Below are 14,818 nucleotides of genomic sequence, written 5' to 3' on the forward strand. Positions count from 1 at the left end.
GTCAATCAAAATAATGGGAAAGAAAGACAAATTTTTGTTGAAGTTGTTGAAAACAAAGCCGGTTTCATTTAGAATATGCATTTTACATTCCAAGATTTTGCAGGTCACATTGAGAGAGTAACAAACAATATTCTGCATCTTAACATTTAAAAGAGAAGCAACCTTCAGACTAAGTTATTGTGCAAATTGACTTCAGTAAAATCTATCCATGCACTACTCTCGAGCAAACTCCGTCAACGTATTGGAACTCGAATATGGTCACACTCCATTCCGCTGTGTTTTATTATGGTGATCACAGATACGTATGTGATTCAGAAGTTTTAAACCATAACGTAGCGAAGGTGATGAGCATTATTGACAAGATCGTCAAGGAAGTGAAAAACGTATTCTTGATATAACTAGTATTCTTATCTGGAAAGATTTACCGTCCTCCCAATACCATAACAAGACAAAAAATGATATATCTTGTGGGCTGGTATCCTCAGTGCTACGGAATGCTAGCTACATGGCACTACTTTTAAAGTGAAAATGGTAAAGACCCTTGTGGTGGAGAAGGTGGCACAATCAAGCGAAACGCAGATAACGCTATAAAGCAAGGAAAAACCCTCAAAGACGCAACTATTTTTTTCACGTGGGCTACACAACACAGGGATCAAACACGAGGTTATTGCCGAAGAGGAGTACAATCAGAATAAAGGGGTCAATGAAGCTACACGCTGTTGTTAGGCTGATCGATGGAACTTTTGGGACCATTCCACCTATGTTTGTGATGAATGCTATAAACGTATAAATCATTTCATTTATATGCCACATGTGGATGGAGTGAAATTACCATTGCACTAAAAGTAAGACATTGGGTCGACCAGGATACGGAATTAGAACAGACTGAAACTAAGGCTCAAATAAAAAATACCGTTAGACATTGAATGGAAATGGAAGAATATATGAGAAACCAAGAAAAGGTTGACATATCAAATATAGTAGAAGGGAAGCTTGGAAGCGGCACGTTTTATCTTTCATGAGAATTTGGAAAGGTAATTGACGTTGGCGACAACGATGGTACAGTCCAAATAACTATTATGACAATAGGTGGAAAGCAGAACGTTCGATTGAAATGGCCAGCTGCTGAAGATTGCGTTTGCGTAAGTCAAACGGGACGTATGTATTCTGTCCCTGATCTCGTACTGCGGTTGGTGAATTAATAGAGCAATGGAGGTCATGATTATATTGAAGTTTTCGTCGGAACATATAATGTTTTGTGTTGTTCGATTTCATTAGCTTAAACGATAAATTCGTTCTTGATTCATAAAGTAATTTACGGTATACATGTAACAATTTTGTATGGTGTGTGTTAGGCTGTTGAATTGCACGGATGCTATAAACACAAGTGTGTTAGGATGTAGTATCTGCACACTTATGCCACACATACGTACCTTATCATTACATCAAATTATGCTGTATTTTACCTGTTTCAAAATTAGTTTTGTTCTTGGTTTTTAAATATGTTTGACATTAACATGTTGCCTTCAAAGGAAATTAATTAAAATGTTGCTTCTGAAGAACACACTTTCGGAATGTTTTATTTGGTTTGATTGTTCAAAATTGTTTATATCATGTGTTGTGTTTTGTTGTAAATGAAGTTCAGAACTATTGCCATATATTTGCTGATAATAAAACTTATTGTAACAAAACATTGTATGGTGGTTTCATTCAAAATATATCCAAACATAATAGAAAAAAAGACTTAAGACTGGCACTTGTCATGTTTTGTCTGATAAGATAATTATCAATTTTAAAAGTCCCTACTCAGGCAGACTTGGTTTGTTACATACGTGACAAATTATGGTCACATACGGATATACATTTATTTCACTGTATACAAGGTTGCTGCAAGATTTTTTTTATCTTAAAATAGTTAATATAATTTATATGGTTTATACAAATTGTATGGTTAATGCAAATTATATGTTAGGAGTCACTAACCATAACTGCTGTGTTTGTTTCTTAACTTTCGGAACTTTTTAGATGCTATATTATCCAAAGCAGCAACAATATCAGCAGCAGTAGCAGCAGCAGCAGCAGCAGCAGCAGCAGCGTATTGACCATTATATTGATGATGAGGACAAGGAAAATGCATGCTGCACCATTTATGTGCCTCCAGCGCTGTGCTACTTGCATTATCTTGAGAAGATCTCTGTTAACAGTAAATAGTAAACTGTTATAACCTGATGGACTGTTGATGAATACGTAGCTTAGTACACTTACATGTCATTACATAAAGTGGCGTTACTATCCCATCACATCGTTAATTGTGGGCAATTGTCTTGTTTACTGATATTGGATACAGCAGTGGGCTTTGGAAACGAGTCTTGCTAGCCTTCGCCCGGACGCCACATCTAGCGATATTAATGTTTCAGTATTGAAATGGCATGTGTCACATAATCATATCGCTGTAGTTCTAAGCATTCACGCCTATTTAAAGCATCATTATGGTAGTTAGAAATACGCGTGTTTTTACAGAATAATTTTACTTCTCTTTCCTTCCAAAGATCAGTGTATATTGACGGATTTACTATTGATGTTCACGCAAATGAAAAGCAGACTGAATGTACACATTTTATTTAAATCAGACACCATTTTCTGACTTTCCTTCATAGACAAGTTATGGCTGTATAAATTGGTGAATGATGATAAACGTTGGTAGTTTTCTCTACAGTGGATAAACAGCGACATGATATACCACTCTATAAGAACAGACCATCAAAGTTAAACAGTTATTTTTTTTTTATTTCGATGGCTTTTAACGATAAATCATTTGAATAAAGTAAACAGTAAGACAATTTACTTTGATAATACGGAATGGACTTGTTCAAACTGATATATGATACATTGATAAACTGAGATACAAGCTACGGTCTAAATTTCTTTACAATGCTAAATGTGAAACTGGATAATTATATAATGTGTTGAATTAAAATGTGCATAAGTGAGAACACGGAAAGCTAAGTATGAAAGTGAGCATTTCATTGAATCTCCCAGTATAATTATGTCATAATGATGAATTTCCTCGAAAGGTATGAATCGGACTTAAAGTTATCATTCTGATATTAGCGCATTCGAATTATCGGATCGTTAACGACCGCAAAATGGTTAAACACGCATAGCGCAGTTATACAACATTTCCAGCCTACAAAAATAACAAACAAGTTCGAGTGAGATAGAGCACTATGAGTGATTCAGGAAATACCACCTCCCAGACGACAGTGGCGTTGACGACGACAAAAGACATCCCCACGGCAAATAGAGTAATAGAAGGAATTGTTCTAAGTGTATTGATCATTGTGAGTGTGACTGGGAACCTGTCCCTCTGGATTGTGGTCCTTCGATCCCGGGCGCTAAGGACATTGACCAGCATGTTTATTCTTGGTTTGTCCACTGCAGGTAAGGACATCATGGAGGTGAACAAAAACACGAATACAGTTTGTTGTAGATACTTGTTTACGCAGACAAATTACGTAATGTTTTATTAAAAAGAAAGCAAAAGTGATAGTAAAATTGACTCTTGCTTTTACCACGTGATTTGAATCAAAATCTGGTCATGTAATGATCTCTTTTAGAGAAAAAAGCATTGCATTGATAATATATGTGTATTTAATATCTTGCATATCTCTTTTCCCAGTGTTGTTATATTGTCATGGTGTCAATCATCATTCTATACACATAAGCTCCATTAGCCAAAATGTTAATGCCCTGTGTATTTTTTTCCTCATTTAAAGGACGATTACTTTCCAAATCTTAATAGGTCAAATTAAGGACTAAAAGTATATTATACATAAAATAAATGTAGTTTATAACTGTTTGCTTTTTTCCTTAACAAATTGGACTTGAATTGTCCTTTTATGTAATTTTTCGACGTGAAAAGGTTTGTCTTGTTACAATTATATTTTTGTCCTATTTTACATGTTGTTTTCAGCATACACGAAAGTTTTTAATGACAACTACATACTTTGGACTGCAATGTTTTTTGGTTTACCTTTGTAATCGTTTCCATATATCAATAATCTGCGTGTCTATTGCTTTAAGCATGTTTCAGATTTTAACACAACACTTTTGAAACGGTTAAAATACACATAAGACGCTGGAGCAAACGTCTTTGGAAGCCGTATTATAAAACGACATGAATGTTGAAAAAATATGTTGTAATTACACCGATTCAAATCACCAATTTTCACTGCATATATCTTAGTATTTTTTTTCGATTCGGTCGGCCAATTTACATCATATTTATGCTACCAATTATTCGGTTCGGTCGGCAAATTTACATTACATATATGCTACTGATTATTCAATTCGGTCGGCAAATTTACATTACATATATGCTACTAATTATTCGGTTTGGTCGGCTTGTTATTCAAATATAAAACAATTACAGAAACAAAAGCGTCCGTATAATAAGCGGAAGAGCACAAAACATAGCTGAAGATTAACGGGTATTAGGGTATATAGGGTATTAGGGTACACTAACGTCTTGAGTTTTAGTTTGGTAGTCAGAAAAGTGAATTCTTAAATATTTCAAAATTAACTATAATATATCTATTTTTACGAAAGATGTGTGCCTGATTGTTGAGCAGGTTTTGTTTTAACAGCAATGTCTATCCTATAAGCATGTTTACAATTAAATTTTGCGTTTCTGAGTCTAAGTCTCCAACTCTGATTTAAGACGTCAGTGAAATGGGCCCATAGGCATAATTACGAACAGTTCAGACTGAAGTGGCAAAGCTGCAAATCTTCATTTCATAGTTTCTTTCTTTCTAGGTAAGTTTTGATGATGAAATTCAATGTCTTTTATAAATGTTCGAAATTGTACAATTATACACATTTTCTGTGGTAAAGCAATTGAAAAAAGGCTAATCGATTGTAATTTAATGAAAGTGCTTTTATGAGCTTGAGTCTATACTTTGCCATAGCCCGAGGTCAATCTTTGTTAATCAATTACAGTAGATGAAATTATTCTATGAGATCTCGATTAAAAATAAAATATGTACTTGAAACATATAATAGTTCATACTGTTAATAGACTGTTAGTGTAAAATAGTGCTTTTTATCTCATGTCTATTTAGAACGAAGTTCGATCTATTTCAAGGTATTCATATCTTCGTCTACTTACAATTTTGATTCATATACTCAATAGTTCTCATCATACATAGTGTGGTCCTGATTTTGAAAAAAACACACACTTTTGATTAAACGCTCACACCCTGGTGTTAAACCCGATAGGAATGCATTATCTTTCTCTAGATGGTCGTGAATCAAATAAGGTCAATGATTGATTAACTTCCTTGTTAAATATCCACATGGGAACCAACATCAATTTCCAATTGAAAATTATTCATACAATTCGAGGGTCAATATATATCTTTTCAGAACTGATTACCTCCAGTTGGAAAAATGTGCGTGTTACATGAATACATTGTGATGAAATAATGTTAAAAGATATGCCATTCGCATACTGCCTAATTAGATACATGTTTTCAGGATTTAAGTTGATTGTAAAGCAATAATTGCTTTTTTATGATTGATATACAAAGGGTATAGAATTACTGAAACAAAATATGTTTGAAAAAGTATTAATTATCAAATGACGAAATGCGAGATGTAAGAACAATATGATGGGAATGGCAAATTTGAATTGATTTGTTAATTTGTGACAGGACTGAGACTGCTTACAGCGCAATTTACAGGCGTTATTGTAAAACACCACCCTGCATAAAACAGCTTGTAAAACAGGATACCTGCTGACATTATGGCCAGAGTTTGTGAAAAGATGAATATCACTGCAATGTGTTAAAATATGTTTCTAAAGCGATAATGCGTTTATTTCTCGATAATACGATCGTATTAGTCCCGCGCCTTTCACGACCATATATGGTCAACCTACTCTATAACTTAAAGGCACAAAATCACATATGCATTATATATAGCACAAAGTCTGATCTATTTAAATGTATGCATATCTACATATAATGCATATGTACTTTTGTGCCTTTAAGTTATAGGTTAAGAATAGGTTGACCATATATGGTCGTGAAATTTTGATTCATATACTCCAATTTATTTGTGGTTTTGTAAGAAAGTTGAAGCAAATGCATTATGTCTCAATTTGTTATATGTACAACGTGTTTTCGACCGTGCCCTTATATACAAATGAATTGAATTTGAGTTTGAAAATATATCTCCTTATCTTTATAATACCACAAACTCTCATCACAGTAGTATTCAATACTGCCATTTATCAAAGTTTAACTTTGATTAGATGTCAAAATTATCGATAATATTAGTATTTGGGGATAAAAACATAGCAACGTAAGTTCCGAAATATCACCTTTATCAACCGTATAATCGAATATTATTTAGCTTAATTATTTACTAAAACTTAATACTTCAAAACATAAAGTAATTTATTATAAAAATCTTTAAAATAGTTCCCCTTCAAAAGATTCAAATCTCGTAACAGTAGAACATAACATACTTCAGGCCAAAACGAAATAAAAAAAACAGTGTGCCTAGCATGATCCAGTTGTGAGTGACTTACGATTAATTAAGAATTTGGGACCAGAAGTAAGTCAAGTAGTAGTATTGGCACCCACATCCCGAGTGATTGAGATTACATACGAGCGCTTGAGCTCAAGTGTATTATTTCAATCATGAGAGTTGCGGGAGACGGAACTGTTTTGTACAGTGATTTCTAGCAACGTGCAATAAATAGCGTGCGATATAAGTGGAAAGTGTTGTAATTTATCCGCACGGTATTGTTAGAACAGTTATGCCCACTTGTAAAACACCCTCAAACAGGGAATGAGTAGGAGAACTCCATACAATTCTTCACGGCACCGGAACCCCTTGGTCATAAAACAATGAACAAACAAAAACGAACGAAAAACAGTTAATATATAATCAACATTAATGCAATTAAAGACAAATTGAGGACAAATGTTTGCATTACTTGTACCGACTGTTGCTACTACTAGTTATAAAAGGTTTGTTTACAACACAAGTTCCATTCACGAATCTATATTCACTGTATCGAATTATATTATACAAGGACGGTATCAATTACATACAAGTAACAGTTTATAAATATGTAATACAAGCACATTGTTTCCTATGAATAAAATATCTAACGCCAATCTTGCTGATTTATGTTTGCATCCGTAAACGACGGGGTTAAAATCACACACTACAGAAACAATGCTGAAAAGTTCATTCCCTTGTGCACTTCGCTACTTATGTATCACTATAGAGTGTTCTGTGGAGATTTACCATGACGGACGTTAACACTTAAAGCCTCAGTGCCACTTAGGATTAAATAATTAGAGATTTTTTAGAGAGTATATATATATATCTATGATAATGTCTCATATGATGAATTCCTGATGTACACACGATGCTTTATAAAAAAGAAATGTTTGGGAAATACCTACGAAATTCCAAACCGGTCCACTGACTTACTATATGCTAATAAGGCAGATAAGTGGGCGGAGCATAGCATCAATGTTGTCTAGTGAAAAATCGAAAGATGTCCACGCTCATGTTTTTGTAAAAGGCAATGTTTTGTGTATTCCCAAATAAAGAGTGTCAAATCATTAGGAGTGTTAAAACTAAGATGTTAAAAAGCTGAAACCGTACAGAAAATGTTGATATTTGCTCAACTATCGTCTTTGAAGACCGCAATGTTCATGCTTTGTTGTAGCGTAATTGGTTGATTAAGATAATCACGTGATGCTACTAACGTATAGTCAAGATGTCAAAATATCGACAGGGTGTATCGAAGTCCTCGTGTTCTAGTGGTTAAGCTGATCATAATTCTGTTGTTTTTTTCTTGGCTAAACCGGCTTGGGTTCGCACTCCACTACAACCAAAATATTTTCTATATACTATAAATGTATATTTTCTGCAAACTCGAAATGATAGAGATAAGTAATGATAAAATAACTGTTTTCAGATACATTACCGGGAAAACTATTAAAACCAAACAGTTCTTTGTTTTAAAAAAATGCAAATCATAAGTATATAAAGCAACATATGTACCTATTTTATGCTATTCGTCAGATGTATGGGGTTATATTGAACTGTCAGACTGTACGGAAATAATACATATAAACTTTTGCAAATATGTGTGTGGATTAACCAAAAATGAAGCAAACTTCTTTGTTTCAAGTGAATGTGGACGATTGCCAATTTCAGTGACCTATAAGACACGTTGTGTTAAGAAATTGGCTTCGATTTACGGATATGCCAGAACATCGGTATCTCAAACAGTTTCATAACTTGCTCAGAAACCATGACAATGCTGGTAGATCCAACTGGGCTATACATGTAAAACGAATGTTATATAAGTATGGATTTTGATTTGCTTGGCTAGCAGTTGGGAGTCTCAATGATATTTCTAGCACAGTTTAAGAACAGGCTAAAGGATTGTGCATTTCAAGACATGCATTCGAAAATAAATAGTTCACCCAAAGCATTGCATTACAAAAAAATTAAGACTATGCTAGACACTGAACGATATTTTACATTGGAGTTGCCTCTCTTAGGATTAGTGTCAAATTTTAGATGTTCAGGGCATAACTTGATGATCGAAAGAGGCAGACATTTAAATGTTGACAGAGAATTTCGATTTTGTGCATTTTGTTAAACACGTAAAGTTTATATCATTGAAGATGAGTTTCACTTTCTTGTTATATGTCTACTTTATGAATCGTTAAGGCTAGAATGCTTTGAAACTGCATGGTTTGATAGAATTCGAACTCTTGCATTATTTTACTGTATGATGTCTGATGTTAGAGAGAGACAAATATTTTCAAAAGTTTCAAAGTTTCTACATAAAGCAAACATGTTGAGGCAAACCTTTATTGAGGGTAATAGACGTGGCTAGTTTTGTCTGTACGTCTTGTATTTTGAACATTATTTATTATATGTTACAACGAAATGGAAATTGAATATGTTAAGACAATATATATTTAAAAGCAATAACATTTCTTTATATGCATGTTGTATATTGACGTTTGTAAAGATAAGTATACATGTCATTGACAATATGTTGTTGATTAATCTCTTCTGATCTACATTTAAAATGCATATACATGTATATGGAACCTGTGTATTATGGACCGGTGGCCTTTAATTGCAAATAAACTCGTATTGTATTGTATTGTATAGAATTCTGAGTATTCAGAAAGTGATATGCAAATTTTGTAATGACGTTGCGCGCGCTAAATGCGATTATACATAGATTATACTTTCGGTTCTGTTTCATTTTGTAATTGCATGTTTTTATCATTCTGGGGGTTATAAAGGTAAAACAGGTTTAGCGAAGCCATTTGGATATACATATAAAAAATAAGTTTACTTTACTTAAATATAATGGGACTTTAGGTATAGCTAGTTTAAACAGTAAAAATGTATTAGTTTTCCAATAATATGGTATCCATCAGGTCATAACAAACAGGGAATGATGTCGACGTCAAAAACAAACATTTAAAATGACGTCATCTATGTTAATATCTTGTATATATTTTAAATTATTATTTCAGATTTACTGGTTGCGACAGTGAACATGCCCTTGACCGTGTACACCCTGGTGATGGGAGAATGGAAACTTGGATATAACGCATGCGTTTTGGCAGGGTTTATCAACATGATGACCTTAGTTACAAGCGTCTTGTCGTTATGCAACATTTCTCTAAATAGATATGTCATGGTCTGCCACCCATCGAAGTTCAAGGACATTTATACAGTTCGAAATGCTGTACTCATGATAATAGGTTAGATATAATAATATATTATCCCATTGTGGTTAACTATACCACGACGCATTACATACTTGTTTCAAAAATAATATATTGAATCCAAATTCACGTGCATTTTTTATTTAAATCATTTGTCTTATAGTTATGAATATGTATATTAGGGTGGTTCGACGTGATGACATTGATTTGAAGATATTGAAGAAGGAGAAGAATATTTAATTAACTATAAGCTTACAGCCTATGAGTTACATATAATATAAACATGTGCAGTATATAAACATATATGTGATAAAACTGCCCGCCCCGGGTATCTCCTTTGGAACAGTCTGGTTTGAAAAAGCAATTTATGTAGATTTTTATTTAACTTTAATTTAATACAAATCCCACAAACACAGTCAGCTTGAAAATAAAACACAAAACACTTCAATATTAGGTAAACAAATAGGTATACACTACCGACTTAAGCCATACTTGTTATTTGCAGTCCTCTTATTAACGAGTAAGGGTAATCTGGGACCAATAGGTAGTAATAATTCATTCTACTTTAACATTGCTATTTTGTTATCATAACGCTAGAAGAAAACAATGGCATTATAAGATAATATAAAGAATGCGATTGATATGCAAATTTAGGGTCTTTAAATAGAGTTAGTTTGACATCCATGAGATTCTCTCATACTATTATCAATTGTTTTACAAATCATTTGGACCTAATCAGAAGGCAACGTAGGTTTAAGGAAAATTGGTAATCATAACGCTATGGTTCAGTTTGGTCAACTGTTTAATGGATATTATTGACGGTAAGATTTATTGCGCTGTCTCAAGAGGCACACGTATAAACGCCGTTAGTTTTACAATATCTAAACAACGATTTTATTAGAAACTAAGAGTATTTTAAGTGCGAGGTAATTTATTAATCAAGCCCAAAGAGAATTATTCGTCAAATATTCGAAAATTGATCCATACCATAAAACAGAAAGCCATTTATTACATTTGTTTAATATTCCATCGCATACAACTCTGAAGGTTTGATTGCATGGACTCGTGATTAATTAATACAAGGCAGTAAACAGACAATCAGTTATATCAATAAAACATTGCGTTCAGCAATTGCATTTGTTATTATAAATTATTTATATAATATCAAATCTGATCGGTTGATAATGGAGGCACCTTCATCGAACTTACATAATGCATTAATACTATATCATTAATTATTAATTTAAATGCCATGCAAACCTTATATCAGTTAGAAATTCTATTTTGATCACGAAAAATTGAATTAAACATTAAGTTGTCGATCATTATCTTTTACAGTTTTTTCTATTTTCACTGCTTTTTGTAACCCTCTATATTTCATTTTGCATTCAAAACATTGATACAAAAATATAATGTTTTGGTTAAGAATGTCCATTTGTGAATTTGTTTTGATTCATAGTTTTGTTTCAGGTGTGTTCACCCTGTCTACAATTTTGTCAACACCGCCATTGATTGGCTGGTCAGAGTATGTGTACACGCCCTCTCACTCGTTCTGTTTCGCTGATTGGGTGAACCACATGTCATACGCCTTCTTTATGATTGGTTGCTGCTTCGGGATACCGTTCAGTGTAATGACCGTGTGTAATATATGCATAGTTCGTACAGTTCGAAATAGTCGTCTAAGAGTGAAGACCAATTCACAAAATGTTAACTCTACGGAGATAAATGATTCTTATTTCCGAAGTTCCCGACAAACTTCCATTAGAAGCGATGTCAGTTCTGTACACGAAGAAAGACAGCCAGCTGGCTTCGATAGCTCTTCATGCAAACTTTCTGAAATCCAACATTTGAAGTCAAAACATCTAACTTATGAAAGCATCGAAAAAGATATATCAATCATTGAAATTAATGATGAAATACACCAAAGAAAAATTGGAAAACAAACCCATGAAACTGAAATATTCGATAACTTTATAAATGACACAAATCAATACATGACTCAGGAATCAAGCGAACCAATGAACGATGGTGAATGGATGGATGTAATGGAAAATTCATTTGATAAAACGATAGAAACAGACGACAAACCATTCAAAACCATACCAGACAAAATATCTACGGAGTCAATGTTTGAAGCAAAACCACCAGGATGCAACAGCAATGACGCAGTGGACAAAAGTAACACTTCTAAAACTAAAAGTCGAAACGATCAAAATACAGGTTCGTCAGTAAAAGACCGTTCCTTGTTGCATCCATTTTGGAAATCAACAGTGGAACAATTTCTTCCACATCCTCGTCCTCGGTCAATATCACCTGAACCTTCATCCGATACGTCCATCAAAAAAAGAACCTCCAGTTCCTTATCTGTCAATCCGCCAAGACCCGTTTCAATGAGCCAAACACCACCGTTACGTAGAAGAGAGGAACTGCGGCTAGCATTATCACTAACAGTTGTTGTAGTTGTGTTTGTCATATGTTGGTTGCCTTATTGTATATCCATGATATTGTCTATATTTGCAAGTGGTAATATTCCAAGAGAGTTTCACATGTTCACCTTGTTGATAGGTTATGCTAATGGGGGATGTAATCCCATTATTTACGGCGTAATGAACAAGCGTTTTAAGATCGGCTTTAAACGTCTGTTTTGTTTCTGGCGTAAATCATACGACTCTTCTGTAAGTAGTGCATAGACCCTAACCCAAGTAGTTTATAATCATACAGTGAAAACTAGAGGGTCAGTAGTCAAAACATTCAAAAATAAAGTTATATTTTTGAGTCAATTACAGTTTTTAAAGTACTGCTTGAAAATGCCACCAGACTGAAGTAACGTATTATAATTAATTTATATATGAAATAAAACCGAAATCTATTTAAGCTGAGATTTTCAGTTATTCACACGCGTTATTATAGTAATCATTATATCAACTCAACATCGTTTTTATTACTAATTCAGGTTACAAGATATGCAACAACATATATAGAATATATATAAAACGCATGCTTATTATTGGTAATCGGGTACAGGACTAATGGACATACGTGTTAAATAGTAGGTAAAATAATAACCATCTATACATGTACGTGTATAAAAGCTTAGCAGGGCCTCTGTTGTTTTATGTCGTCTATGAAATAAAGCAGTATCATAGGCTATCAACTATGTTATTCGGACAGCGAGTATAAAACACCAGATGCTCTGTTTGGCTATGTGATTTTTTCGTGAAAACATACAAGTACAATGTTATACATTGTGATAGTGTTATTCAGGTAGTTATTTGCATGTCACACAGGTAAAGGTAATTATATATTAGGTAATAATAATTCCTGCCACTACATACAGGATTAGATATATACTATTCTAGATAGTTGGGTATAGATTGAGTTATGAATAGGGTTGCATTGATAAATGATAAACGGTGGATGAGTTAACAAGCACACCACCAGTGGATATGGTATTTGATCCACGTTTTCTGCGCTGGTTTAGTGCGAATACATGAATGGGAATATTTTAATTAATGAACAATTGTTTGGGTTGTGAATTTGACAATCGGCGACTGGGGAAGCTATGGATAAATCTGTAGGGTAAGTCTTTTTTCTATTTACTTTCAATTAATTGTTGTGTTATTTTTTATTATTATTTTAGATGTTAGGATGTGATGAGAGTTTTTGTTTAAATTCGATTACATGATGTAAGTATTGTACGAATAACCAACATACATTTTCGAAAGTGACTGTACTTGTCATTGATTGCTTATATTTCACAATATTAGGGCGGTAAATGGTGAGATGTATTTAATTCTTTGGTTTTTGCATTTCTTACAGACTAGTAGTGTGTGAAATTCATCACCAATGTCTAATGAGCAGAAATCATACTTTCTTCCGTTATTATATATATAATTATAACAATATTTTCAAACCCCCAAATTTCTGAACAATATGTAACTGTTTGTAGAAAAGTGCTGTCAAAAGTTTAAATTGATAGTCTTTTAGGAATATCAAGGTTATGTATTCTTAATAATAGTAAGTGCATTGCCTTGTTTGCTTGGTTAGCTATATGTCAAGTTCCAAAATATTTATAGCTTTTAATAATTTTAATATTATCATCTAAAACGGAAGTTAATTATTTTTCTGGCACCAAAAATCATTAGATCATTTATGAAAAGGCTTAACAGCACTGGGCTTATATATATAAGATGTTTTGAAGTATTCGTGGTTTAGTGGTTGAAGTGATGAATAGTCTGGAGGGGGTCTTGACTTTCGGACCCCACTAAAACCACAATATTTTTATACTATATTTGTATATGTTCTTCAATTTCGATATCATACAGTAAAGTAATGATGAAATAAGTGTTTTCAGATGCATTATATGCATTAGATGCATTCCGGGACAAGTATTTAAACCAAACTTAGTTAGAAAAAAATGCTCAGATTGTATAACAAATAATTTTCTATTAGCGCTATCAAAAGCTTAGAAAGTAAAAACAACAACAACAACAATACATTACAACCACTTTTAATAGTGTCTGCCTATCAGAAGTTCCGAAGATCATTTTATATAATCAGGGTTAAACATACTTAGAAATAAGACTCCGTTTTGGGCTTTCCACAGTGCAAAAGCTGGTTTGGAGGACAACACATAAAGTGTTTAAATGGTAAACACTCAGTAAATATGGAAATGAGTGATAATTGTATTTTGCTTTTGCGAAATAAAAACTGTATTTGGTTCTAACGTGAAGTAATAATTTAGTTATTGAAGTAACACTGGCAAAACTAATGGAAATTGGATGAGTTATTATAAGCCATTGATATGAACAGTATTGCACCGTTGAAATTATATATTATTAAGTGATGTATGTTGAAATGAATACACAACTGAAGACACGTAGTGAAATATAAGATGTATAAGATCGTGCTTGCTCATGATTTGGATCACCATAAACGCATATTCAATCCTTGAAGAGATAATTGTAAAAACACATACAATGATCTACTGTCGTTATCAAAATGTATGTTATTGTGAATACATTTAAAGA

General features: G+C 33.2%; 1 protein-coding gene across 1 annotated transcript; it reads left to right on the forward strand.

The window, feature by feature from the left end:
* The first annotated feature begins 2,265 nt into the window (after positions 1-2,265).
* Positions 2,266-14,523, forward strand: LOC128202982 (probable G-protein coupled receptor No18). The gene is made up of 3 exons (XM_052904198.1): positions 2,266-3,441; positions 9,594-9,824; positions 11,259-14,523. Exons 1-3 carry the CDS (start codon positions 3,228-3,230, stop codon positions 12,476-12,478), a joined length of 1,665 nt encoding a protein of 554 aa, XP_052760158.1. The 5' UTR covers positions 2,266-3,227; the 3' UTR covers positions 12,479-14,523.
* The last annotated feature ends 295 nt before the right edge of the window (positions 14,524-14,818 follow it).

The sequence above is a fragment of the Mya arenaria genome, chromosome 9 (genome assembly GCF_026914265.1).
Source record: "Mya arenaria isolate MELC-2E11 chromosome 9, ASM2691426v1".
Lineage (NCBI taxonomy): Eukaryota > Metazoa > Mollusca > Bivalvia > Myida > Myidae > Mya > Mya arenaria.